We start from the raw sequence: 27,039 nt of genomic DNA on the forward strand, positions 1-27,039 counted from the left end.
GATTTATTTTCCACTGAATCAAAATATAATTTTCTATGTTACAGTTTAACTCTTTCCTGGGATGTTTGCATCTTTGTTTTTATTTAACTTTTTCCCTAGGATGTGTACATGATGCCAGATGCTGTGTACCTATGGTTCTAGCACTTCAGAAGCAGAGGCTGGAAGACCTTGCATATGAGACAGCCTGGGTGTTAGAAATGGATTTGAGTGTTCCAAGAAAATGAACACGTGATCCAAAGTATTTCAGCAAGGCAAAAAGTTTTACTTCTGCAGAAAGGTGTGTAGTCCTGTCAACCAAACAGGCAAGCACACACTGCTGGAGCACCAAAGGATTCCCCCCCCCAGGATTTTTATTCTGAACACGAAAGGAATACAGAAACAGGCAGATATAGTTATTATAATACCTGACAAAATAGATTTAAATCCAACACTAATCAAAAGTGATATGGAAGGACATTTTACATTCCTTAAGGAAAAAAATCTAAGAAGATATTACTGTCCTAAACATTTGTGCACCAGAGAGTCACCCACTTTCATAAAAACAAATGCTATTAAATCTAAAGTCACAGACTAACTTTGACACAGTGACATTGGGAAACTTCAGCTCTCCACTCTTACCAATCCAGACAAAAACCGAATAGAGTAATGGTGGGCTAAATGACATCATAAATCAAATAGACCTAACAGACATCCAGAGGATACTCCACCCAAACACTAAAGAATACATTTTATTTGTTCTCAGTAGCCCATGAGACTGTCTGCATATTAGGACACAAGGCAAGGCTCAACAAATTTACACAGGAAGATTGAAACAGCATGCTGCGTGTTATCCGACCACAAAGGAATAAAGCTGGGTGTCAACAGCAATAGAAGGAACAGAAAGCACACAAACTCGTGGAAAGTTAACAATGTACTACTGAGTGAAAACCATGTCAGTGGAAAAATCAAGAAGGAAGCTTAACATTTCCTAGAACTGGATGAAAATTAAAACTCAACACATCCACATCTGTGGGACACAATGCAAGCATTCATAAGTGCACATTTTATAACACTAAGTGCCAGCATAAAAAACTGGAGATATTGAACACTAATAACTTAATGACCAAATTGACCAAGAAAGAAAGAGAAGACCCAAGTTAATAAAAGCAGAGATGAAAGGGAGACATTACAACAGACACGGAGAAAATTCAGAGAACCACAATGTACTAGAAAACTCCATACTCCAGCAAACTGGAAAATCTAAAAAGAAAGAAAGAAAGAATAAAAGAGGATGGATTTCTTAATACCTATCAAAGTTAACAAATTGAAGTAATTAATTTAAACAGACTTATAATAGCCAATAAGATGGAAGCAATAATAAAAGTCCCAACTAAAAATGTTCAACCCAGATAGATTCTTCAGTCTTCAAACCTTCAGACCTTCAAAGAAGAACAACTACACTCTTTAAATTATTTCATAAATTAGAAAAGGAATACTTTAAAATTACTTTTATGAAGTCAGCATCACCTTGATAAACAAACCTGAAAAATATCCAACACCACTGTCCCCCTCCCAACACACACACCAGGAAAGGAAGAAAATTAGTGGCCAAGTTTTCTATTCAACATAGATGCAAAAATTCTCAATAAAATAATTATAAACCAAATTCAAGAACACATCAAATAGATGACCAGGATCAAGGTGGATGCATCAAAGAGATGCAGGGATAGTTTAATATAAGTAAAAAAATGAATGACCCAAGAACAGAAACCCCATGATCATTTCATTGGACTTAGCAAAACCTTTTTACAAAGTCCAGTATCTCTTTATGATTAAAGTCTTGCAGAATCTAGGGATACAGGGGACATATCTTAACATAGTAAAAGCAATGTACCAACATCATACTAACTTGAGAAAAAGAAAAATCAAAGCATTTGCATTAAAATCAAACTAAGAGAAGAATTTCCACTCTTCCCATTCCTGTTCAATGTACTTCTTGAAGTCTTAACTTGAGCAATAATATAATGAAGGAAGTAGGGAATACAAATAAGGTAAAGAGAAAGTCAAATTATCCTTAGTTGCAAATGATATTATTCCATACCAAAAAAAAAGATTCTAAAGACTCTACCAGAGAAAGCTTATAGCTGATAAATGCATTCAGTAAAGAAGCCAGAAACAGAATGAACACACAAAACATTAGCCTTCCTATATACAAAGAACAAACTAGAAAGAAATCAGAAAAATATCTCTGACTAAATCATTAAATTAAAAAAAACATGTCATAAACATTTTAAGACACTAGAAGATGAAAAGACCTCCTGTGCTCATGGATACTTCGGACTAGCATTGTGAAATGGAACCTTGACAAAGGCAATCTACAGATTCAGTGCAATTCAATAAAAATCCAACTCATTTCTTCACAGAGTTTGAAAATATAATCTTAAATTTCATTTGGAAACACACACACACACACACACACACACACATGCACACACATACTAAAAACTCAGAATAGCCAAAACAGCCCTGAACAATAAAAGAACTGTTAGAGGTGCCACTAACCCTGATTTTAAGTTATACTGGGAGCTAGTAGTAATAAAGACAGAATGGTCCTGGTATAAAAACTGACCAATTAGCCGGGCATTGGTGGCGCACGCCTTTAATCCCAGCACTCGGGAGGCAGGCCAGCCTGGTCTACAAAGCGAGTTCCAGGACAGTCTCCAAAACAATACAGAGAAACCCTGTCTCGAAAAACCAAAAAAAAAAAAAAAAACTGACCAATTGATCAGTGGAATAAAAACCAAGGCATAATCCACATAACTTAGCCACATGATTTCTGAAATAGAAGTCAAACCTATGTGTTGGAGAAAAGATGACATCTTCAACACATTGTGCTAGTCAAACTGGATGCCTGCATGTAGAAGAATTAACCTAGATCTGTATCTCTCAACCTGTAAAAAGCTTAACTAAAAGTAGATCAAGGACCTTGACATAGACCTGATGATATCCTTAATCTCATAGAGGAAAAAGTGAGGAATATACTCAAATTTAGAGGCATAGGAAAGGTCCCTAGCAGCACAGGCATTAAGACCAACAATTGACAAGTGGGACCACATGAAACTAACACTCCCATACAAGAGGCACCACCATTCAAGGAAAGCTGCAGCCTACAGAATGGGGGAAAAATCTTAAACAGATATACATCCAACAGAGGGCTATTGTCTAGAACATACAAAGAACTCAAAAACATGAAGAAAACAAACCAGTTAAAAATGGGTTATAGATCTAAACAGAGTTCTCAAGAGACAAAATATAAATGGCTGAGAAACATTTAAAACAATTTTCAGTATCTTTAGCCACTACTTTGAGATTTCATCTTACCCAAGTCTGACTGGCCAAGACCAAGAAACAAATGACAACAGATACTGGCATGGGTGTTGGAAGAGGAGAATACAAGCTGGGAATGCAAACTGGTGTAACCACTATGGAAATCAGTGTGACGTTTCAAAAAAAAAACCCTGAATATAGATCTACCATATGGTACAGCTGTACCAGTCTTGGGTATACACCCAAAGGATTCTATGTGGTAATGTAGAGACATCTGCTCATCCTTGTTCATTGTTGCTCTGTCCACAATAGCCAGGAAACATCCTAGATGTCCATTCACTGATAACTAGATAGTGAAAATGTGATGTATGTACACAATGGAATATTATTTAGCTGTTGAGAAAAATGAAACTGGGTTTGGAGAGATGGCTCAGCAGTTAGTAGCTTGAAGAGGACTTAGGTTCAGTTCCCAGCAACTACATGGTAGCTCTCAAGCATCTATTAATTCCAGTTCCAGGAGACCCAATGTCCTGTTCTAACATACATGCACACAATAATCCATACATGTAAAATAAATCTAATATAAAAATTTTAAAAGGAAGATAAAATTATGTGATTTTCAGCTAAGTTGATAGGACTGGAAACAGTCATCCTGACTAAGATAACCTAGACACAGAAAGACAATCATCTCATGCTTTCTCTCACTTTTGAATATTAGCTTTGAATGCATTCCAGACTGGTGTCTTCAGGGCTGCGGTAGGAACCAGCTGAACAACTCTGGGTCTGATCCTGAGTTGGGGGTGTGTGGATGCAGGGAAGCTAATTACCCAACGACATTAAAGATGAGACAGAAACACCTGGTCATATCAGGAGGGCTCCAAGTAAACACTGAAGGCCATGATTTATTGAAGCATCATCTTAAGTAACCATCCAAAAGCTTGGGGGGGGGGGTAATGGCAGACATCTGTTATCATGTATAAAGGGCTGAATAGGAAACATTTCCTCTAATCCTAGAGACACACCTAAGAAGCATATACTCAAGCCCTTAGACACTCCATACCAGCATGTCTCACTAGCCTTCAGAGTGGGTGTAGACTTGCCCTGGCCCAGGTCTTTTGTTATACAAAATAGGAGCCATTCCCCATGGAGGTCAGGCCATCCAGAGTTAATCAGCTGGCTCTAAAAGACAATAGAGGTTGAGCATATTTCTAGAATATTATGTGGGCCCCGACAGAATATTCAGATATGAGTGTTTCATTTGGAATGCTCATAGAAGCCAGGAGTTTGGTAAGGTGTCATTGTGGGGAGGCGCTTTCAAAGGAGGGTAGATATAACACAGTGGTATAAAGGGTTAAAGGGGAATAATGGGGCATGAAGGGTTAAATTGGGGCAGGTCATGGGAGAATGGGGTAGAAGAAGGAATGTGGAAAGGAATAGCTAATGCCAAAGGCCCTTTTGAAAAGCCACTTGGAAACCTAGTAGCTTCCTAAAATATATGGAGACATAAAAAGAATGGGGGTGAGTGACTATCTCAAATAGAAACCTCATGCTTGACAAATAAATAAAACTCCCACATCTCTCAAAGTATAAAGAAAAGTCTCAGCCTGACACATCTATGTATTTTAGTCTAAGAATGCATCTCTGAAGGAATGGCAGGACAGATGAATCTAAAACTAACTAGTAAATTTAAGGAGTATCTCTAAGAGTCGGGGGTATGTAAAAGTTAGTGCAAGATAAGGATTACTCCAAGGAGCATATTCATTTGGATCCATTTTAGTCTCAATGCCAGTCTTGTGGCTAAGGCACTCCTCTTCAAAGAACACTTGTATTCAGGAAAAGATAGGCCATAAGGCTTATTCTGAAATCAGTCTCCTGAGTAATTTAAGCTTGAAATAAGCAATATACCAATTTCATATAGTTTCAAGATGCCATGCCTTAAGCTTCTTCAAGGGAACGTTCATTGCTGCAAGGAAAGTAATATTTTACTCTCTTCAATCTAGCCTTTTTTTTTTGTTTGTTTTTTTTTCAAGACAGGGTTTCTCTGTATTGTTTTGGAGGCTGTCGTGTAACTCGCGCTGTAGACCAGGCTGGCATCGAACTCACAGAGATCTGCCTGCCTCTGCCTCCTGAGTGCTGGGATTAAAGGTGTGCGCCACCACCGCTGGCTCTAGTTCTTTTCCTAAGGGAAAATAGCATATTGATTTTCTTCCACATTCCTTTATTTTTTAGCATGTATGTGTATGTGCACATGCCATGGCATATGGAGGTCAGAGGATAATTGCGGGACTCAGTTCTTAATTCTCTTCTTCTGCCATGAGGGTCTTGGGAATCAAACTCAAATTGGAACTCAAGTTGTCAAACTCAGAAGCAAGCACCATTGTCTGCTGGGCCACTTAGCTAGCCCCACTTGTGCTGTTTATTTTAATGGTGCTAGGTATGGAATACAGGGCTTCATGACTGCCAAGCACACTCTCCCTCTAAGCTGTCATCCCAGCCCCAGAAAATGGCCCCCATAGGCTCATACATTTCAATAGTTGGTGTCCAGTTGGTGGAACTGTTTGGGAAGGATTAGGAGGTGTGCTCTTGTGAGGGCACAGTTTGAGATTTCAAAAGCTCATGCTATTCCCAGTTGTATCTCAAGCTCTCAGCTACACATCCAGCACCACAGCACCATGTTGCCTGTCCCTCTGCAGTGATGAGCTCAAAATTAAACATTTTTTTTTTTTGGTTTTTCAAGACAGGGTTTCTCTGTGGCTTCGGAGGCTGCCCTGGAACTAGCTCTTGTAGACCAGGCTGGTCTCAAACTCACAGAGATCTGCCTACCTCTGCCTCCCGAGTGCTGGGATTAAAGGTGTGCACCACCACCACATGGCTCAAACTTTTTCTTTTGTAAATTTCCTTGATCGTGATGATTTGTTATGTCAACAGAAAAGTAACTAAGACAGACGTTGGTGTCAAGGGTTGTGGGCTATTGTGTGACAGGTCCTACCATTCTGTTTCTTGGAGGGATGTGGAAGACTTTGGGACTTTGGACTAGGAAAGTGGTTGAATGCTATAAGTGGAGCTTAATGGGCCATAATAGTAGGAAGTTGGAAGACCACAGTGCTGAGAGCAACGTGGAGCATGGAGGCAGAGCTCAAGAGGTTTTAGATGTGGACAATATTAGTACCAGCTAGAGACTATCCTTGTGATATTTTGGTGAAGAATGTGGCTGCTTTTTTGTCTTTGTCCTAAGAGTATGTCTATGACTAAATTGAAGAATTGTGGACTAATTTCACTTACAGAAGAGATTTCAAGACCGCTGACTCTGCTGCGTGGTTATTAGTAATTTTTCTGTATGCAGCTGTATAATGGAAAAGAGCAAACAGGGCCAAAAGAAATACAAAATGTACAGTTTGAAGTACAAAAGAGCACCAGAAAGTTTAATGTTAGAGCCAAGGCTTGTTCCAGAAAAGAGGCTAGATTCAAAATGGAACAAAGGCAGTGGAATTCTCAGGGTGGACCCTACTCGGTTAATCCTGTAACTTGTGAAAGGAAAAGGCCTATGGAGTTTTCTGCTCCTAAAAAAATAATAAAAGCTTATGCAAATATAATGCAAGGAGGGGACCATAACCTATCCAAGCAGGCAACTGACCTTGGTGTTTGTCACAGCAAAAGAGAAGTAACTGAGATGTTGTATGGCCCAGGGTGCCTCAAACTCGTTTATCCTCCTGCCTCTGTTTCCCAAGTGCTGTGTTCCTGGCAGATGTTATCATGCCCAGATCAAGAAGATTATCTGAGAGAGTGAGAGTGAACACAGAGACTCACTGCATGGTGAAGGTCTGTATGTGTGGATTTTCAGTTATTATCTGAGATGTAAGAGTAAACACAGAGACTCACTGCATGGTGAAGGTCTGGATGTGTGGATTTTCAGTTATTATCTGAGAGAGTGAACACAGAGACTCACTGCATGGTGAAGGTCTGGATGTGTGGATTTTCAGTTATTATCTGAGAGAGTGAACACAGAGACTCACTGCATGGTGAAGGTCTGGATGTGTGGATTTTCAGTTTGCTCTGCAGGCCACACCACTGTGTGAATAAAGCACAGATATACACTGCTTTTATAGAAATGGAGGAGAATAAGGATGGTTCAGTTTGGGCAAGTCTTGTTTTGATACTCATACTTTTCCAATAATTTCTATGCAACCTCCAAATGGGCTAATTTTGTCTTTTTCTGTCTGATCTTTAAAAAAAAGTGTTCGGCCCCAAACAACTGAATATTGCATTAATTGCTTTTTCATCACTGATACTAAACACTCAACAAGAAGCAACTTACGGGACAAGGGACTTCTTTTGGTTCATAATTTGAGGAGCCACCGTCTATCATGGCAGGAGTATGTTGCAGTTGCTTGCACACCTCAGAGCACCAGGAAGCAGAGATGGGTCAGGAAGCAGGGCTGGACTATAAAACTCAAGGCTCTTTGCCCAGCAATCCACTTTCTCCTTCTAGGAACCACCTCCCAAAGGTTCCACATCTTCCCCACCTAGTACCACCAGCTGGGGCCCAAGTATTCAAACACTTGAGCCTGTGGGGGACATTTCACACCCAAACCACAACATATATCTGTTGGCATCCCTACCGGTGCCTTGCTTTGCTATCATGAATGGCATTCACCATAGGATTGTGGGCATATGTTGTTCCTCAAGTGCATAGATGAGTCTACCTTAATCTTTACCATTTCTTTCAGTAGCAATGATAAAACCACAGCTTCCTATAGAAGACCAGAAAGAGACAGAAATAGCCTCTGGCATTGTAGTGGATGAAGCACAACTGGATCCAGGATCGGATGGTGATATGTGAGTAGGTCATATGCAAGTGAGACAGAAGATGGCCTACTTAAGAGGACCAAATTTTGTAACATAAATGGATTTGTTTGATCTATGTCCCCTCTCCCCACTTCTCTGTGGTGTGCGTGTGTGTGCAGTGATGCATGTATGTCAGTGTCTAGCAGAATTTTTTTCTGTCTTAGGGTTGAATCATAAGCTAGCTTTACACCGGGGTATACATCTATAATCCCAGCATTTGAAAGTTATAGGCAGGAAAGCAGGAGGATCAAGAATTCAGTGTTATCTTCAGCTATAAGAAAATTTAAGGCCAGTTCAGGCTACATGACAGCCTGCCTCAACTCTCCCCCCACTAAATGATGAGTTGTATCATATTAACTATATATGCATGCCTGTTGGTGGTGGTGCATGCCTTTAACGCAAACACTCAGGACACAGGTAGAACTCTGTTGAGTTTGAAGCCAGCCTGGTCTACACAGTGAGTTCCAGGACAGCCAGGGCTATTATAGAGAGAAACTCTTGTCTCAAAACAAACAAAAAGCAGCCTCCAACCCCCCAAATTCCAATACATACACACACACACATATATCCATATATTCTTTATTTGTGCACTGATGATGAATTTGTTATTTTAATTTTAAATAGCTTGTTTTACATGTCAATCCCAATTCCCTCCCCCTCCCCTTCTCCCGTACCCCCCCCCCCCCGTAACAGGATTGATCTTTCTATGTTGCTAGGTTGTAGACAAATCATTTCAAATGCCCTTCCTATTTCATCTCTCCCTATAGTGGGGAACAGTCATGTTTCATTGTGCCTGGTGGTTTAAAAGGGTTTTTGCAATAGTTTCAATTTCCTTCTAAAGGTACCACTTAACTTTACAGTTGTTAGTGATATAGTTTTTGTCTTTTGGCAGCAATAGGGACTGAACCTAAGACTTTATACATTTTTTTTGAGACAGGGTTTCTCTGAATTGCTTTGGAGCCTGTCCTGGAACTCGCTCTGTAGACTAGGCTGGTCTGGAACTCACAGAGATCTGCCTGCCTCTGCCTTTCGAGTGCTGGGATTAAAGAGGAAACTCTTACACTGAGAAACCAGCATAAGAGTAATGTTAAAGGATGTTACTACCCCTACTGTCTCAGAAGAAATAGATATCAAACACCCTTTTCAGGAGAAATGAAAATGACTTCATAATTGAAATGTAAAAACAGCATCTAGCCAGATGAGACCCCCCTTTCAAAACAAAGTCAAATACAGCCACTCAGAATCTACTATAAGAGACTGAAAACACAAGAAATAGCTGAATTAGACCATGAAGAACTTCATTATATATAATTACGTTGTGAAGACTACATTTTAAATTATTTAATTTTAACAATTAGAGACTAGGGGCAAGGAACACAGCTCTGTGGAAGAATGCCTGCCTAGTGTGTATGAGAACTTAGGTTTGTTTCTGATTTTGTTTTTTGAAATGGGGTTTTGGTGTGCAGCTTAGGCTCATCTTTAGCTTGTAATTCTCAGGCCACAGCCTCTCCATTGTTGAGATTATAGGAATATACCACCATCCCTGCTAGCATTGTAATATGGTGATGGTAATGGTGTGTGTGTGTGTGGGGGGGCTCTTGGAAGTTTGTCCTCTAACTTCCGCATGCTTACCATACACTTATCATTCATACACATACTAATAAAAAATAAAAAAAGATCCTAGTGTTTGGGCTGCTAAGACAAAAAGCTTTAGAGCAGGTTACTTGTAATTGATGAAAGTGTTACAGTTTTGCAGTCTGTTGAATTCAAGATCAAGATGTTAACAGACTTGATGTCTGGCGAAGACTAAGTCCTGGGTTCAAAGATACTGTCTAATTCTGTGCTCACCGAGTGGAATGGAAAAATACTGTCATGCTCCTTTTATAAAAACAATGTCCTCTTCATTAGAGTTTTATCTCATGGCCTACTCACTTCCCCAAGCCCTGTAATTTTCCATCTTTCTATTACAGGTTTAGAACTAGTTTGAAATGTGTATCAGCAGGGATTCCCATCTGTACTGCTTTCTCTCAAGCATCTAAACACACTTAAAACAACAACAACAACAACATACTCTAATCTCTTCCAGGGCTGGGCTTTCTGGAAGACTGTGTGAGCTTCTTGTCCCTTGTCACCTTTTTGGTCCCCCATTGCTTTCTCAGTCCATTTCATGATGGCCTATGCTGTCTCGTACTCCTAGGAATGGGGAAATATTTTTTCTAAGATCATCGTTGCCATAAATTACTAAGGCAAGCCATCATATCTCTGTATTCATCCAGTGCCTCCTTTGGTTAATTATAGCTACACATTGCTTAATAAAAGGACTAGCTCTTGGAAATGTACTGTTTGGTGATCTCATCTTTGTGTTTACCTCATAGTGTACACTTAAACAAACCTACATGGTGTAGGTCAGCCAGTCATGCCACATGGCCTCTTTTGTTTGTTTTTATATACAGGGTTTCTCTGTGTAGGTAGCCCTCGCTGTCCTGAAACACGCTCTATAGACTAGTCTAGCCTCAAACTCAAGCTGCCTCTGCATTCCTGAGTGCTGGGATTAAAGGCTTGTACAACTATGCCTGATTCACATGACCTCTTGTCATAGTCAACAAACACTATACCCAAACTACATGGGACTGCTCATAGTGTAATCTTTGTGTGTGGGGGGTTGTTTTCATTTTTTGAGGCAGGGATTCAGGAATCCAAGACTGGCTTCAGACTTGCTGTGTAGTCAAGGGTAATCCTGAACTTATGTATCTTCTCTCTTTACCTCCTGTGTGTTGGGTTTATAGGGATGTGCCACCATCTTTAATCAGTGCTATGTATCAAGGGGTAGACTTCATAGGCTAGGAAGGCACTCTACCAACTGAGGCACACCCCCAGCCCAATGTAAACGTGTTATACGTCAGCTTTTCTTTTCTAGGTAGGCATAAGCATGAGGACCTGAGCTCGGAGTCCAGTACCCACTTAAAACAGGTGTGATTTTGTGTGCTTGTGTCCTGTGCTGTGAGCAGAGACAGTACGATTGTTGACAGTCTTGAAGGAATAATGCAGTGATGGAGCAGAACTTCCCACATCCTTCTCTGGCCTCTGCATGAATGTATACAGGCACCTGCATCTGTGTCTGCGCACACATTCAGTTACATACTTCCCTCCCCAAGCCAAGTTAATATTATATTATATTAATTTGTTATCTGATGAAAATCCAACTTGCATAACACTCAGTGGAAACAGGGAGAGAGGAAACTAGTTTTTCTATTACTGCTTTTATATCATAACACTGATTTTGACTGCTTATTATTTCAGAAAATTTGAAGAATCTGAAGATGAGCTGAGAAGTGAAATAATAGAATCCCTAGAAAAACTTGCAACTTCCACAGAAGAAAGGGAAGAGGCTCCCAGCTCCTACAAGAATACCAAAAAGTCAGGAGAGAAAGAAAGGATAAACTTGCAAGTCTAGAAACTCCAGTGAAGGTCCAGCTAGAGTTTGGCCTGTCTAATCAATGCCAGTCAAAATGTGCAAGTATGAATAACGTATTTCTCATTGCTAGGAATTCATGTCCTTGAAGAAGAATCCAGGGAGCTGGGCGTTGGTGGCGCACGCCTTTAATCCCAGCACTCGGGAGGCAGAGGCAGGCGGATTTCTGTAAATTCGAGACCAGCCTGGATTACCAAGCGAGTTGCAGGACAGCCTCCAAAGCCACAGAGAAACCCTGTCTCGAAAAACCAGGGACACATGTTGGAGGCACATGCCTTTAATCCCAGCACTCGGGAGGCAGAGGCAGGAGAATCTCAATGAGTTCGAGGCCAGCTTGGTGGTCTACAGAGTGAGTTTCAGGACAACCTCCAAAGCAATACAGAGAAACCCTGTCTCAAAAAACCAAAAAACCAAAAAAGAAAAAAGAAGAAAAAAAAAAGAAAAAAGAAAAATCCACTGTCTTACTGAGTTTACACATTTTGCCCTGATTATGCTCTTGAGGGACAACCCTGATGAATGCTGTTTTTAGCTTAGCTCTATTAAACTGAAACTATTTGTTCCTATCTCCATGTGTTTGTCTTTAAAATAAAATTTATTAGAAAAAGCAGTTTTGGGGCTGGAAAGATGACTTAGAGGTTAAGAGCACTGACTGATCCACAGGTCATGAGTTCAATTCCCAGCAACCACATGGTGATTCACGACCATTTATATGAGATCTGGTGCCCTCTTCTGGCAGGCAGGCAGAACATTATATACATAATAAAACCTTAAAAAAAGTAAAAAAGTTTTGGCAATGTATGGCAGTTATTACATTGGTCCTTGTTCAAATGGTAATAAAACTGTATTAACCCTTTCACTTCCCTTCTAGGTGTCTTGTAATATTTACAGAGTCCAACGGAACAAATATCAATAGAATACTGGAGCTGTTGTTTTCCAAAAGATAGGGTGATCTTATACTTTGGGGTGAGTAGAGGTAAGAGGAAGGACAGTGGGAGAAATGAGGTGAATTGCAGAAACTAATTTTCTGTTGTATTCACTGACATGAACACAGATGCACTCTCATTTATTCAAAGCAAGTTTTGGAGTCAAGGATACTTTACATAATATTCTGAAACACATTCTGGAAGTACTATTAACAACATTGATACTTATCATAGTTTTGCTTATATGATGACCCTGTAAAATACTCTGGAAATTATTAAAATAAGGTATATAGGGGCTGCTGATATAGCTTAGAGGAAAAGTACGTGTTTAACATGCATAAGAACTTGGGTTTGGCTCCCAACACCAAAGCAAAGTATGTGAGATATAATTATTTCTAACTCAAAGTATTTATAAAGGGCTGAAGAGATGGTTTGGCTGCTAAGAGGACTTCTTTGGGACAATGTTCACCCCTCCCCTAAGGACCGTGGACCAGTTAACAAAATTCTTAGTAGCAGGTACCAGAAACCTTTTGAGTTGTTGGTCATGGGAGATCAAGAGACTTTGGAAACATGGGTTATTGCTGTTGCCCTTGTTACCTAACAGAGTTGAAGGTAAGTCTCTTGCTGAAGACATCATACACTTTGGCATAAGGCTTTCAGGATTCAAGGTGATCTGACTGGAAAGCTTCCTCCTTGAGAACTAGATTTCGTACTACTTAGAAGGTGCTTTGCCAGCTGCCAAGGGAGTGGAGCAATCATTAGTCCTGCTCAGTTGTGATGTCCATAAGCCACAATGGCCAGCGTAAACTGTCTCCAAAAGTGCAATAGTGGTACTTATATACTGGTGGAAACCAATGGCTGCCAAATTGAATGTCAGGCTCACTCAAGAGAAGGGAAATAAGTCATACCTGGATAGTGAGGTCATGGGTTTTGGAGGAGAATGTATTACTGCCACTTTCATAAACCAGCATAATTCCTAACTGCATTTTAAAAGCTTATCTTTATGCCCACAGGTAAGTGTAGTTTTCACTTCTGCTCATAGAAGCTTCTCCTTTGCAGCAGATGCAGAAAGCTACAACTGGTCAAAGTGTAGAGAACACCTATCTGTGGGGTGCCGGGTCCCAACTGATACATCCACAACACAACCCTTACACATAAGGCTCAGTGAACATTCTAGAAGAGAGGGGCAGAAAGATTTGAAGAACTAGAGGACCAGGTAGTCTGTTTCAATATTCTCTTGGATATGACAGACTGGCAATCTACACCCACAAAGTCTCAACAATATGTCTAAACAAGATCTGAACAATGACCACACCGGTTGATATGTCAAAGTGGATGAGGAAATCTTACATGGCTCAATCCCTAGATCAGTGGTTCTCAACCTTCCTAATGTTGTGACCCTTTAATACAGTTCCTCGTGTTGTGACCACCAAACATAAAATTATTTCATTGGTATGTCATAACTAACTTTGCTACTGTTATGAATTGTAATGTAAATACTATGCAGGATATCTGATAAGTGCCCCCCCCCAAAGGAGTCTCAACCTACAGGTTGAGAGCCTCTTCCCTAGATTAAGAGCTACAAGGAATTAATGATTGCTGAGAGAGAATTAGTTCTCCCCAGGGATAAGCCCCCTCCCTACTTGGTTATCCAATATTAGTGGTCATCCCTAAAAACAAATACAACACCAAAGGGACACAGCAGGTTGCATTTACATATTTATTTGCATATACATGTAGCAATAATAATTAAAGAAAAAGAAACCATGAATTCCAGGGGTAGGAAGAGTCTGAGGGGAAAGAGGAAGTAGAAAAATAAATATTTTAATTGAATCAGAAATCACCCATCAGATTTAGATACAAGTGGATTTTGTATCAATAGCTGTACATCACAATATTTTATAAATATACAAAGACTATGTAACATATACTTCACAGTTGTGCAATCACACTGTAAATAGGAATGTGAATCCCCACTGCTGTGGACTCAAAACAGTTAAAGATGAGCTTTGATATTTTACACAGTACCTGAAATCTAGTAAAAAAATAAATATCTGCAGTTCCTTGTTAGGAACACGGAAAGAATATACATGCAAACCGTATTTTATGCTTTGGCTACAAGAAAATAATTTTGAAAAGTTAGTGTAACAGAATCCTTTCTTACATCACATCCTGTTTTCTTCATTCCAGTTTCTATAATCTTTAGTCCTATTTTGTTTTGTGTGGATGGGTAGGCTGTGTGAGCTCTAACCAAATCTTATCTCAAAGACTAACCATAAAATAGCAGAGTGGGCTGAGGGTCAGAACACCAGGTCATAACCATGATTTTTGTTAGGTGGTCTTTAGCTCTTGGAGGAAGTACCATCAGCCCACATGAGAAAAGTTTATTTCATTAAAATTATTTAATTATTTAATACATGCATACATGTATTACAGGGTTTTTTTGTGTTATTGTTTAGTAGTTAATAGTATGACTCCTTGTGGCTTTTTCAGACATTTTTATTTTTCCAGCCTCTCTCCTTTATTTACCTCCTTCCTTCTTCCCTAAAAGCCACCCCGACACACACCCCATACACCATTTCCCCAATCAAGTCACTGTATCTTTGGTTGTTACTTTTACTAAAGCAATGCTTAATCTTTAGAGTAGCTTCATACACCTCATATCTTGTATCACAATTCTGAAGTTATTAACAGCTTGATTTCAGATGAAACACCCAAGAATCAAAAAAATTAAGGCATAGCTTTAGTGTTAGCAGGTCAGGTATCTGTAAATGGTGAGGCAAGGTCCAGCCCTGTATGCTAACTACCACCTGCCACTTTTTCCAAAATGCCAACTCAGGATCCTTCACACTGTGGGGGCAACATGATAGGACTCGGTCAGTTTTAGAAAAGCAACTTAGCTTGATATTCTTTTGAATGAATTGAGGCTGCCTTTTAGCTTTAAGTGGGTGGGGCTGTTAAGGATGAGAAACCTGTAGAAAAGAGCTGTGGTAAGCTCTAAACAAAACCCAAAACCTAGTTATGGGAAACATTGTTGCCTGTGTTTTAACTTCAACCTACCTGTACATACCCATGAAGAAATCAGTCATTCCATCTCTTGATGGATGCTTTGGAGTAGTATTAGAGATGCCTGTTTGAAGCTGCTTTTGCCTTTAAGAAAATTACTAGGTACACTTAAAAGGGTTAGCCATGTTATTTGCCAGGACTCCCAGGTTGGGGGAAAGCACTCACTGGTTAGAACACTTGTGTGCCATGAGCGTGGCTCTAGGTTTAATCTCTCACTCTAAGCTTACCCCTCAAACAGAATTTATTCCAAAAATATAAGTATAAAGTTCAAAGTGCCAGCGATTACCTTCTGTTTCTCTCAGCACTTCCTTTCCTCTGGAGGGAAGTCTTTGGCTGAGATTGGCTCAGTGCTAGGAATTCAAATGTCCCCACTCTTGCTTCACACTTCGAGGCTCTACATTCTATCTCCAGCATCATAAAACAAATACAAGCCTAGCTAGTTATCTTCTAAAGTAAAGTGATTTGAAAAATGGGATGTGGGGCTTAGGATGTAACTCAGTTGGTAGAGGGCTTGTCTAGCCTCTATGACACCCCAGGTTCCATCATCCACTGCACTTGTTAGTGCATTCCTACAATCTTACATTCTGGGAGGTGCAGGCAGGACCATTCAAGGATTAAAACAGAAAGGAAGAGATTTTAAAAAAAGGATGAGTATATAAAAATTTGATTGATAATTTTTTCTGAGATTTACACTGTTCAGATTTTGAGACAAAATACTAATGCACATTAAGCTACATGAGATTATTTTTTCCATACAGTTAATTTTGTCATTTTGTTAAATACTAACGTGTGTGTGTATGTGTGTGTGTGTGTACACACACACATTGCTGAGAATATTGCTCAGGTTCCCTTTATTACAATAGGGAATGCATTCAGAAAATATTTACATGTGGAGGTGTTTCCAAATGAAGCATTTCCTCTTACTTTTGATCCTGGAGATGAAACACAGGACCTTGTACACAACAAGCACAGGCTGTACCTCTGCTCCACATCCCCAGCTCCTCTTTGTAGAAAGTATCTAGAATGTTACAGATTTGGCATTACATGAGTAACTTCTCCACAGAAGACAGGAATGACACTTCAAACTCCTGGTCAGAAAACCTGCTCACAGATGCTCGAGCAGTCCTTCTGATTTGAAGCCTCTTTTCTGCAGACAGAGAGAGAATATGAGCCATGGTTTTAGCATAGCCTTCTTCACTCTCAGCCAGAAATCCAGTTATTTGTCCTTCATGAGGAATGACAATGTCAAGCTTTGGGCCTCCGGAATTGTGAGCAAGGATAATTGTGCCAGCTGCCATGCACTCGACAATTCCTGACAAAGACAACAACAAAAAACACACAAATCTTTAAGTTTTTGATGAACACAAACCTTAAAAAAATCCTGAGACCCAGAAAGAAACTTTTTTTTTTTTGGTTTTTCGAGGCAGGGTTTCTCTGTATTGTTTTGGAGGCTGTCCTGGAACTAGCTCTGCAGACCAGGCTGGCCTCAAACTCAGAGAGATCCAACTGCCTCTGCCTCCGGCCTCAAACTCAGAGAGATCCAACTGCCTCTGCCTCCCGAGTGCTGGGATTAAAGGCGTGCGCCACCAACGCCCGGCTCAGAAAGAAACATTTGATTAAATATTTGTGAGTCTAGAAATTTGCTTATTTAACATGATACAAAATAAAACAATTTTAAGGTTGTTTTTTTTGTGTGTGTGTGTGTATATCCTTGCCTGTGAAGGTACCCATGTAAGCCAGAGGTTGACTTCGGCTTGCTCTATTGCTCTCCACTGATTGTCCACACAATCACTGATTTTAGAGGTCACTGTTTTGTTGAGATTGTCTGGCCAGTGAGCTACAGATTCACTAGACCAGCGGTTCTCAACCTGTGGATTGAACCCCTTTTGGGGGTGGGGGTCGAACAACCGTTTCACAAGGATCACTTAAGACCACTGGAAAATATAGATATTTACTGTTGATAACAGTAGCAAAATTACAGTTATGATATAACAATGAAGATAATCTTATGGTTGGGGGTCACCAGAACATGAGGAACTGTATTAAAGGGTCACAGCATTAGGAAGGCTGAGAACCACTGCATTAGACTCTCCACCACTATCACCAGTTGTGGGATCACAGGTATGCTGTCAAACATGCCTTTTACATGGTTGCTGGGGACTTAACCTAGGTCCTATTGCTTGCACAGTGAGCAATATACTCAGTGAGTTACCTCCCCAGGAACTATGCATTTAAGTCTTTTAGTCCTCAAAGTGTCATAATAATGCTGCTTTATTCTTGATTAAAAAACAAATAGATTGAAGTCTACAGAAATAATCTATAAAGTCAGTACACTGGGGCTGATATATAGTTCAGTGGGTAGTGATTGCCTAGCATGCACAAAACCCTGGGTTTGAACTCTAGCACCACAATGAACACAATATATGATGGTGCACACCTATATTCCTAGCCACTGGGAGGAAGACAGGGGAAGATTAATAGTTCAAGGTCATCCCTAGTTACACAGCAAGTTCCATGCCAGGCTGGGTTATGTGAGACCCTGTCTCAGTGGAGCGGGGAAAGAACATACTACATAAAGTAGAAGACTACACAATATTGCCAAGATGATAAAGGATGAACACGTATCAGAAAGATAGAAAACAAAAGTAAAATGTAAACAACCTTTGAGAAGTAAAGCGTGCTGCTGCTCACGAAACATACAGTTGCCTGTGTTCAACAGCAAGGTGGAGTTGGGTAAGTTTTGGTTATTGCCTGCCACATGACATATGTGAAGGTATAAATTACTCTATCCAGCCTTCCCTAGTTGTACTCTAATTTCACTTCCTTTCATAAACAGACCTCGCAATGATGCTGTCTGTATTCACAGACTCCATGTGCTGTCTTGTAACTCAGTGCTCCATCTACCACGGCTCACCTTTGCTTCTTGTTCTCTACTCCACTGATCTTTCCCTAGGTCACTGATGGCCTCTTTCTTTCCCCAGTGTGCAGCCTGGGGCCCAGCTCCTTTCCTTTGTGTCACTAAACCCCAGTTCCATGTTTGCAAAGCATAGTCCATGACCATGTCTGCAGCCTCCTCTTCTGTCTGCTCACCTGAGCCTGCTCAGCTCTCTACTGAGGCTCTTCTTACTCTCATTCCCCCCCCCCCGTGATCTTTGACACATCTGCAGCTGCCTGTCGCTCTGTATTAGTCAGGGGTCTCTAAGGGAACAGAACTGAAAGACTAAGTATATGAATTAAAGGATTTATTAGTGACTTACAGCCTTAGTAGGGACTTCTAGAACAATCACAGGAACTGTGGTGGTTTGAAGGAGAATGTTCTCCACAAGCTCATGTATTTGAATATGTGGTTCCCAGTGGGTGGAATTGTTTGGGAAGGACTACAAGCTGTGGTCTTGGAGGAAGTCTGTCAGAGGGGCAGGACTATGAGCTGTGGCCTTGGAAGGGCAGGCACTGACATTTGAAAAGACTGGTGCCCTCAACGTGTGGCACAAATTTCCACTTCACAAAAGCTTAAAAAGAATTTTTAAAAACAAAAGAACAGACAGAAGCACAGCTTCTTGGTAGCAGCATTTTCTCGGGTGGGCACTGTTTTGCTAGAGACAAGCAGACTTACACAGCCAGTGCTGGCAGTAAACTTAGGCCCACCATCTTTATCTTTAGCAGATAAAGACACGTGGCCAGAAAAACATAAAGATTTACAGTAAAGTCAGATTCAGATAAAGTAAAACCTCTAAAAGGTTTATAGTGTGTTTAAAAATATATGTAGGCATGGAAGAGGAAAAAGAAACAGGATAATGACTAGGTGTGGTGGCACAAGCCTTTAATCCCAGCACTCCAGAGGCAGAGGCAGGCAGATTTCCACAGAGAAACCCTATTTCAGAGAAAAAAATAAATAAATAAAAGTAAAAGAAATAGAGTAATAAAAAAGTCATGTAAAGATGGAAAATACACAGAGTCTGGATACTGTAAGCTATTATGTTGTCTTTGTTTAATTGCTGTGGAAAGAGCAACAACTGCTAAAAGACATTTGATTATCAATGCTGCTAAATTAATAATCCAACTTATATATTTTAAAAATGCTTTGACTTCTAAATTTAAATATAAGGACAGGTTACCTGGGAAAAGTTTTTACTTGTGTTTCCACAGTAAAGGAGGAGCTGTGTGTTCCCTCCAGACTAGTATGGTTTGATGAAGCAAGACTCTCCCCCTGAAGCAGTGTCCCAGGCAGTCCAGCATTTGAAATAGCTGGGACGATACAGTCGTGCAGACTACAAAAACAAGGACCTGGCCAGGTTTCTGTGTTTTGTCTTGATCCCCATGGTATGGACAGTGCCCCCAACCAGAAGGAAGCAGTTTGGAATGAACAACACCTAAATTTCCAAATATTGTTTATAAATTTTTGTTTTCATTTAAATGGGGTTGCTTATAAAAGGTAATGATCACAGTCAATCTCTTTCTAAAGGGAAAAAGGGGATAATGGTATAGAAATGAATACTTTGTATTGGAATGGATCTCATTTATGGATACAAATTTAAGGTCAATTTTATGATATATATTTCTCCTCTTATTTACTGTGTTTATATAGCTCTTTTAAAACGAAATGTATAATTAAGTACACATTATAGATAGTTACCTATAACAGTTAAAACCTATAGTTAGGGTTTTTTTTTTTAGATATACAGAGATGTATTTGAGATGGATAGATATTCTTCAAACCTTTCAAAGTCTTACAGAATATATGGCATTTTAGTGGCTTAGGGTTTTTCATGATAGTGAGACACTACTACTCCGGGCATACCAATTATGTCTGAGAGGAAGATGGGCATCGAAGAAACTCCTTATGGAGTTTGCTTTCAACATGGTAAGATTAGTCATTTGGGCAAATAATTGTTCTTGCCTGAATTGTTTGATTGTATGCTATATAAACTGTACATGCAGGACCCACAGGAAAGCGACTGCTAAACTTATAAAACAAAACTGAGATGGGACAGTCTCAGGGTTCCTGCTTCATGGAAGAATCTGCCAGACATTCTGCAGGACAGAAAATTGACAAACTGCCAACGCAGGCAGACAGTTTAAAATTTCCTACTTTGCTGAGAAGTCTGCCAGATACACTGTGGCCTATGGGCTAAAGATGGATGTTCCAACCTTACAGAGGAGCTTCAGGTAACTGTCCATGCAGCGAGATGTCTCTGTCAGTTCTAGAGTTTATATATTAATTTTCTGTGGTCTTGAATGGAGTTGAAGACAGATAGTTATGGTTATAGTTTTCCTTAACTAGGATTAAAGATAAGTTACATATAAGACTTTAGACTCACAAAGATAGGATAGATGATATTTTCTTTAAATCTTGCTAAATGTTAATGGACTAAATATTGTATTTATAGTTCTTGCTTAATATGCCTTGTTATATATTTTACTATGTTAAAAACTTTATTTTTATTTAGACAGAAAAGAGGAGATGATGGGGGAAGTCCTTCTGTATATATGTTTGTCTTATTGGTTGGTGAATAAAGCACTGTTGGCCAATAGGGAAGCAAGATAGGTGAGAGTAGGAGTCTAAGAGGATTCTGGGAAACAGAGGCACAGTCTGTCACCATGTCGGATGCCAAAGGAGTAAGAGGTTGGACCCTTTCTCTGGTGAGAGAAGACCATGTGGAAATACTCAGATTAGCAGTTATGGGTTAATAATTAAGTCAGAGTGAGCCACCAAGAAAACATTACAAATGGCCAACAGCTTCATAATTAATATAGTGTCTCGTGTGTTATCTGGGGGCTGAGACAGTGGTGGGACCTAGGCAGCTGGTGAGAAAGAGTACACATTACAAAGGCACCATTCTCTGCCTCTCTCTCTGACTCTACGTTGTGGATTAAGATATAAGCTTTTAGCTGTTTTCTGCCCTCATGCCTTTGTGCTACTAATACGGATTCTATTTCTGAAACCATGAGCTCCCAATGCTTCTTTTATAATTAGCCTTGGTCATGGTGTTTGTCACAGCAGAAAAGTAATTAAGACAAGGACCTTAATGCATACCTTGCAGTAGAAAACAACCTGTGGGAAAGAAAAACTTACCGATCCCAAAATGCTCATTCCACATGGTATGCAGCCCGATTGTTGCTTCAGACAGGTAATTCTTCAATTCATCAAATGAAATGTTTATTTTAAATTCCACATTTTCTTGGACTCCCAAATTCTCAGATAGTTTTCTCAGCTGGCATACTCGAAGCTCATCATCTTTGTTTCGACACCCTCCAATAAGGACAAGTTTAAGAGAAGGGTGTGACTCAGTTGCCTTCTCTTTTAACAACTTAGCAAAGGCTTTGATCTGCAAAGTGTGATTCTTTTCAGGCCTGAACTGGCCAATGGAAACCAGCAAATGTCCTGAGGTCACCTTTTTCTCATGTAAGGGGATGTCCAGAAATGTCTGCACATCACAAGGTGGATAAACAATGTTAGTGCAATGGTCAACTTTCCACAGCGAGAGAATATGGTTTAGTGTCCAAGAAGAATTCACCATGACTACATCACTGCAAGAACCAACAAGACCATAAATAAAAGCAAACAAATAGTAGTAGATGAGCTTTGCTTTGCTGAGGAGAGCATTCCTGCTAATGAAAGCTGCATTATTAAATCCAGTGTTTTGATTCTTCACTACAGAGAGCATGTCAGTGCTGATCGTGGGGTAGTGGACATAACTCCCAACTCGGCAGCCCCCTACATATTTAAACAGAGGCAGTGTGAACGCATATCCCATTGAATCGATGTAAACATCGGGAACACGCTGCATCAGAGCTTCCCAGCCAAGAAGAACGGATCCAAGGCTTTGGCCTAGCAATGTGAAGTGGGGATACCGAGAATCCTCCACAAGGTAGCGTTTCCGTAAGAAAACAAACTCTACTGGGTGAGCTAACTTGATGTTAAATCTTCTGACAGCACCTTCCAGTATCTGTTGACCACTGACATTAACGTCACCAGTATATATAACATAAACAGCTTCAGGATACCTGGAACAAAATGTAATTTAGGTTAAACCTAAGCCAAACGTTACAATTTCCTTATAGGCACAAGCAAGCTTATTTTTATACTAAAATTTTTATACTAAAAATTTTTCATTTATTGCATTTATATTGACTTCTCCCTTCCTTCGGGTTTTTACTCTTAATTTTTGAAATGAGACCATGTGCTGTAGTTTGATTGTCACCTGCAAATTCTGCAGTTGAAATCTAGTCGCTGGTTGAGTGGCACAAAAGGAAAGGGACTCACAATGGGATTATCAGGAATTGTGCTTTTGTAAATTTATTTTTGCTGCTGAAGACTGAACCTTGCACAGGTGTACCACACACTTCACCCCTGAGCCACACCCAGACCCTTGGTGGTTCCGTATAAGAGGACCAAAGGAGTCTGTTCACTCCAGCACATGAAGATGCAGCAAGCAGCTGCGACATACGAAGTGAGTCACATCCTTTGGGTCTGGATAGTAGATTTCCCAACCTCTGGGATTACGAGTAATGCATTTCTCTTGTTTATAAACTATCCAGTCTAAGGCACTATGCTACAGCCATTTGATGAGATTAAGATATCATGTTGTCTAATTACTTGCTATTTCGTCTACTATGGGTTTTAAATGGAGCAAATTCTAACAGAAATTTCTGACATACTAATGAGAGAGATTTTCACTTGTAGGAAATATTAAAAAATTTATTTTAAGTAGCTTAGTTGTAAAGCACTTGCTCATCATAGACAAGGTCCTGAGTTCAACCTTTAGAACTACAGAAAATAAAAAAGTCAAAGTGTGTGTGTGTGGTACTGACAGAAGGTGTTAGATCCCTTAGGACTAGAGTTACAGGGAGTTATAAACCATCTAATTTGGATGCTGGGAATAGACCTTAGGTCCTCTGGAAGAGCAGCAAGCACTCCTAACTGCTAAGCCACCCTTCCAGCCTTGACAGAATCATAATCTTAAAGCATTACTTAGTATTTTCCCCCCTTACTGCCCCTAAATATGTATTTCTACATAATGAAGTTTAACTGGTTGGAGATCGGTAATTATTCCTTTAAGAAATTAACTTCTGGCTCTGGAGACATGTCTTGTGGTTAAGAGTATTTGTTGCTCTTACAGATGACCTGGGTTCGGTTCCCAGTGCTCCCGTGGCAGCTCATAAGGATCCAATGCCCTCTTTTGGCTTCTGTGGGCAGTGCATGCATATCGAGCACTTCATACATGCAGATTATAACAAGCACAAAATAAAAATAAAAAAAAATTAAAGTAGTTATAACATATTGTTCCCTTTTTTGGTACCCCAATTTTCAGACAGACTTCCTCAGCTACTTAACTAATTATAATGTAGCAATTCTCTTAAACACATTATAAGTAACACATATACACACACACACACACATATAATTATATCCTGATTATATTAAACTACATTAATATTTAACTATTAAACTATAAACTTGGGCCAAGGATATGGCTCAGGGGATAAAGTACATGCCACACAAATGTGAGGACCAGTGTTTACAACCCCTGACCCCACATAAAAGTGGCAGCCATTGGCCCAGGTGGTGGCAGCTCACACCTTTAATCCCAGCACTCGGGAGGCAAAGGCAGGTGGATCTCTGTAAGTTCAAGGTCAGCCTGGTCTACAGAACGACAGGTTCCAAGGCTCAGAGAAACCCTGTCTTGAAAAACCAAAAAGAAAAAAAAATAGTGGCAGCTGTGTGTAATCCCAGCACTCTGGAAGGCAGAGACACGGGACTCTCTGGGCAAGGTGGCTAGCTAGATTTGCAAGATTTCTGAGGTCCAGGTTCAGACAGAGTTCCTGCTTCAATAAAAAGCAGAGAGCGACTGAGTATGAAACACAGCATCAGCTCTGGGCCTCTACATGCATGAGCACATGTGTATACACAAATGCTTGCCCAAACTATATACTTATTTCATTTCTTGTAAACATTGCAAATCTTTCTCAGTTAAAAAGCATGCCAACTAAGGAGAAAGTTATTTGCATTTAAGACAATTTGGGGTTGTTTTTCTAAGGGGATCTGGGAATATGTTCTCACCTGGATAGGTTTCCAGGTGAACCCCAGATATTTTTATGTTTTTGCCCACTTTTACAAAATTATTTTTAGCCGGACACATTGGTGTATGCCTTTAATCCCTCCTTTGGGAGGCAAAGGATCTCTGTGGGTTTGAGGTCAGCCTGTTCTACATAGTGCATTCCAGGATAACCAGAGCTATATAATGAGTCCCTGTCTTGATAAAACCAAGTAGAAATAAATAAAATTATTTTCTACACTGTTACTACACACACACACACACACACACACACACACAAAGATCATATCCCTTGCCCTCATATTTTATCATCTTCCCTGTCCCAACAAATCTTGGTTTTTTTTTTTTTTCCCTACCTTCATGTGTTTTTCTGGTGTGTGGGCATTTAACTAGGGTGGCCTGTGTGAGCACAGGCAGAGACTTATGTACTTTAACAAGGGCAACTTACTAGTCTACAGCACAAAGAACCATGAGTGCCTCACCTCCAGCAAGCATTAACTGAATGGGTAGGGCCTTAGGAGCCCCTCTCCATCTAGGACGGGATGCTAAATGGTCTAGTCTCATGCAGGTTTTGTTTATGTAGTTTCAAAAAAATTAAAAAAAACTTTACTTTATGTGTGTTGGTACAAAGGTGTCAGATCCCCTAGAACCAGAGTACAGACAGTTTTAAACTGCCAGGTGGGTGATGGGATTTGCACATGAGTCCTCTGGTAGCTTATCTGAGAAATAAGAGCATGTTTTAAAAGCTAGCTTCTTTTTTCCTTTGCAGAGGTGGTTCTCCTTATGTTGCCCAGGCTGGCTTACGACTTCAAATAATCCTCCTGTTTTAGCCTCTAGAGAAGGTAGGAGGACAGCTGTGTAAAACTGTGCCAAACGTAAAAGACAGTTGCCCTTAGGAGGCAAGCAGCAGTATTAGCTAGGAAAGACGCATACCTACTTTTTCTGCAGGGCTTTCAAAGCACACCAGAGAACTCTTTCTCCTCCGCCGCCCGCATTGCAGTAAGGATGGAAAAATGCAATCACCGTTTGCTCTTTTCCATTTTTGCTGGTTGAGACTGACTTTTTCTTTCTCTGTAGATGTGTCCTGATTATCCAAAGGACAATGACCAAACATACACACAGAACTCCACATATAATCAATCCAGGAAAGAATAGTGAATAAAAAAATCTGAAATACATAAAAGGTGAAAATCAGTCTGCTGTCAATTTAAAAATAAGGCTACAGATTAAAGTTTACTTTCACATTTTTGCTTACTATCTTAGTATCAGAAAGGATTTCTGTAGCTTATAAGTGTGACAATAAAATATCCAATGAGTTTTAATACCCCCCCCCCCAGTGGTGGTGATTGAATTCAGGGCCTTATACATGCCAGGTAAACATTTAATTCCTAGCCAATATTTACCCGTATTTAATTAAAAGGTTTTAAAGAAAGGCAACTACAATCTAAAGTTGTGGATTGCTCATCAAACCACCATTACAATGCAGCCTCGAACTCTAGAGATCCGCCAGCCTCTGCCACTCGAGTGCTGGGATTAAAGGTGTGCTCCACCACCGCCCCGCTGCTACCTCTAAAACGTCAACCTGACAAAGTACGAAGGTGTTGACAGAGCTTCCGTAGGCCTTCATAAGTCAGGGGCATCTTTTGAAATACACAACTATTACAACTGGGGTAGTAACCGGGGGGTCAGCGTTCCTAGTTATTTCTATCTCCTAGTTTTGACATAGAAAACGATGTTTATCTTCAAAAATGTATTTACAATTTAAGCACCAAACGGGAAAGAGTCAGTCAACAGATGGTCAAGAGGCAGAGAGTTAACCAGGCGGTTTACGAAGCAGAGAGAGAAGCGGCAACGACGGATAAGCAAGCAGCTGCTCGGCCAGCGGCGAGGCATGCGTTAACATCCGCGGTAAACTGAGGCACGACGTAGACAGCTCTTCGGCAGAGACTGGCTGGGCTTTCCCCGAGCACCTCCACCCCGTGAGGTCAGGCCACCGAGCTCCTCACCTCAGCAGCGCGTACAGCCGCCAGCTCCCGGTGTCCGCCGCCATCTTGCCCACCCCCAACCTCGCAGCCCGGAAGCCCTTAGCTGGTCTTCTACCCTATTGGTTCCAGTGTGCGTTATAGCCACGCCCATCCTGCCTACACGCCTTCCTACGGGCTGCCCAATAGCCGCTTCCCACAGGCGGGGCGCACATGGGCCCGCCCACTTGGGCCGCACCACAGTGGTAATGGGCGTGGGGGAGCCGGGGGGCGTGGCCTGTGATGGACAGCGGGTTCTCCTGACCTCGCCCCCCCTCCCAACCTTCCTTCTGGAAGCCCCCTCGCGGGCGTCCCGCCCCGCCCCCGCCGCGGAACTGGCAGCCGGTTGG

General features: G+C 40.6%; 2 protein-coding genes across 10 annotated transcripts in view; one reads left to right on the forward strand and one right to left on the reverse strand.

Moving 5' to 3' along the window:
- The window catches only part of Nek5 (NIMA related kinase 5), a 50,994-nt gene extending 39,147 nt beyond the window's left edge, over positions 1–11,847 (forward strand). For 4 of the 9 annotated variants that reach the window (XM_040733526.1, XM_040733525.1, XM_040733529.1 and 1 more), the window contains 2 exons: positions 8,034–8,142; positions 11,452–11,847. In XM_040733526.1, coding sequence (XP_040589460.1) covers positions 8,034–8,142; positions 11,452–11,605 — 263 coding nt within the window. In that variant the 3' untranslated portion in view covers positions 11,606–11,847. The other 5 variants (XM_040733531.1, XM_040733528.1, XM_040733532.1 and 2 more) reach the window with 5 other exon arrangements.
- A 2,405-nt stretch (positions 11,848–14,252) lies between these two features.
- Alg11 (ALG11 alpha-1,2-mannosyltransferase) lies at positions 14,253–26,764 on the reverse strand. The gene is made up of 4 exons (XM_005087635.4): positions 26,675–26,764; positions 25,606–25,836; positions 21,686–22,617; positions 14,253–16,924 (listed from the first exon to the last, which is right to left on the reverse strand). The coding sequence occupies exons 1-4, from the start codon at positions 26,716–26,718 to the stop codon at positions 16,653–16,655; spliced, it is 1,479 nt and encodes a 492-aa protein (XP_005087692.1). The 5' UTR covers positions 26,719–26,764; the 3' UTR covers positions 14,253–16,652.
- Between the last annotated feature and the right edge of the window lie 275 nt (positions 26,765–27,039).

Source organism: Mesocricetus auratus, unplaced genomic scaffold (genome assembly GCF_017639785.1).
Source record: "Mesocricetus auratus isolate SY011 unplaced genomic scaffold, BCM_Maur_2.0 Super-Scaffold_100031, whole genome shotgun sequence".
NCBI lineage: Eukaryota > Metazoa > Chordata > Mammalia > Rodentia > Cricetidae > Mesocricetus > Mesocricetus auratus.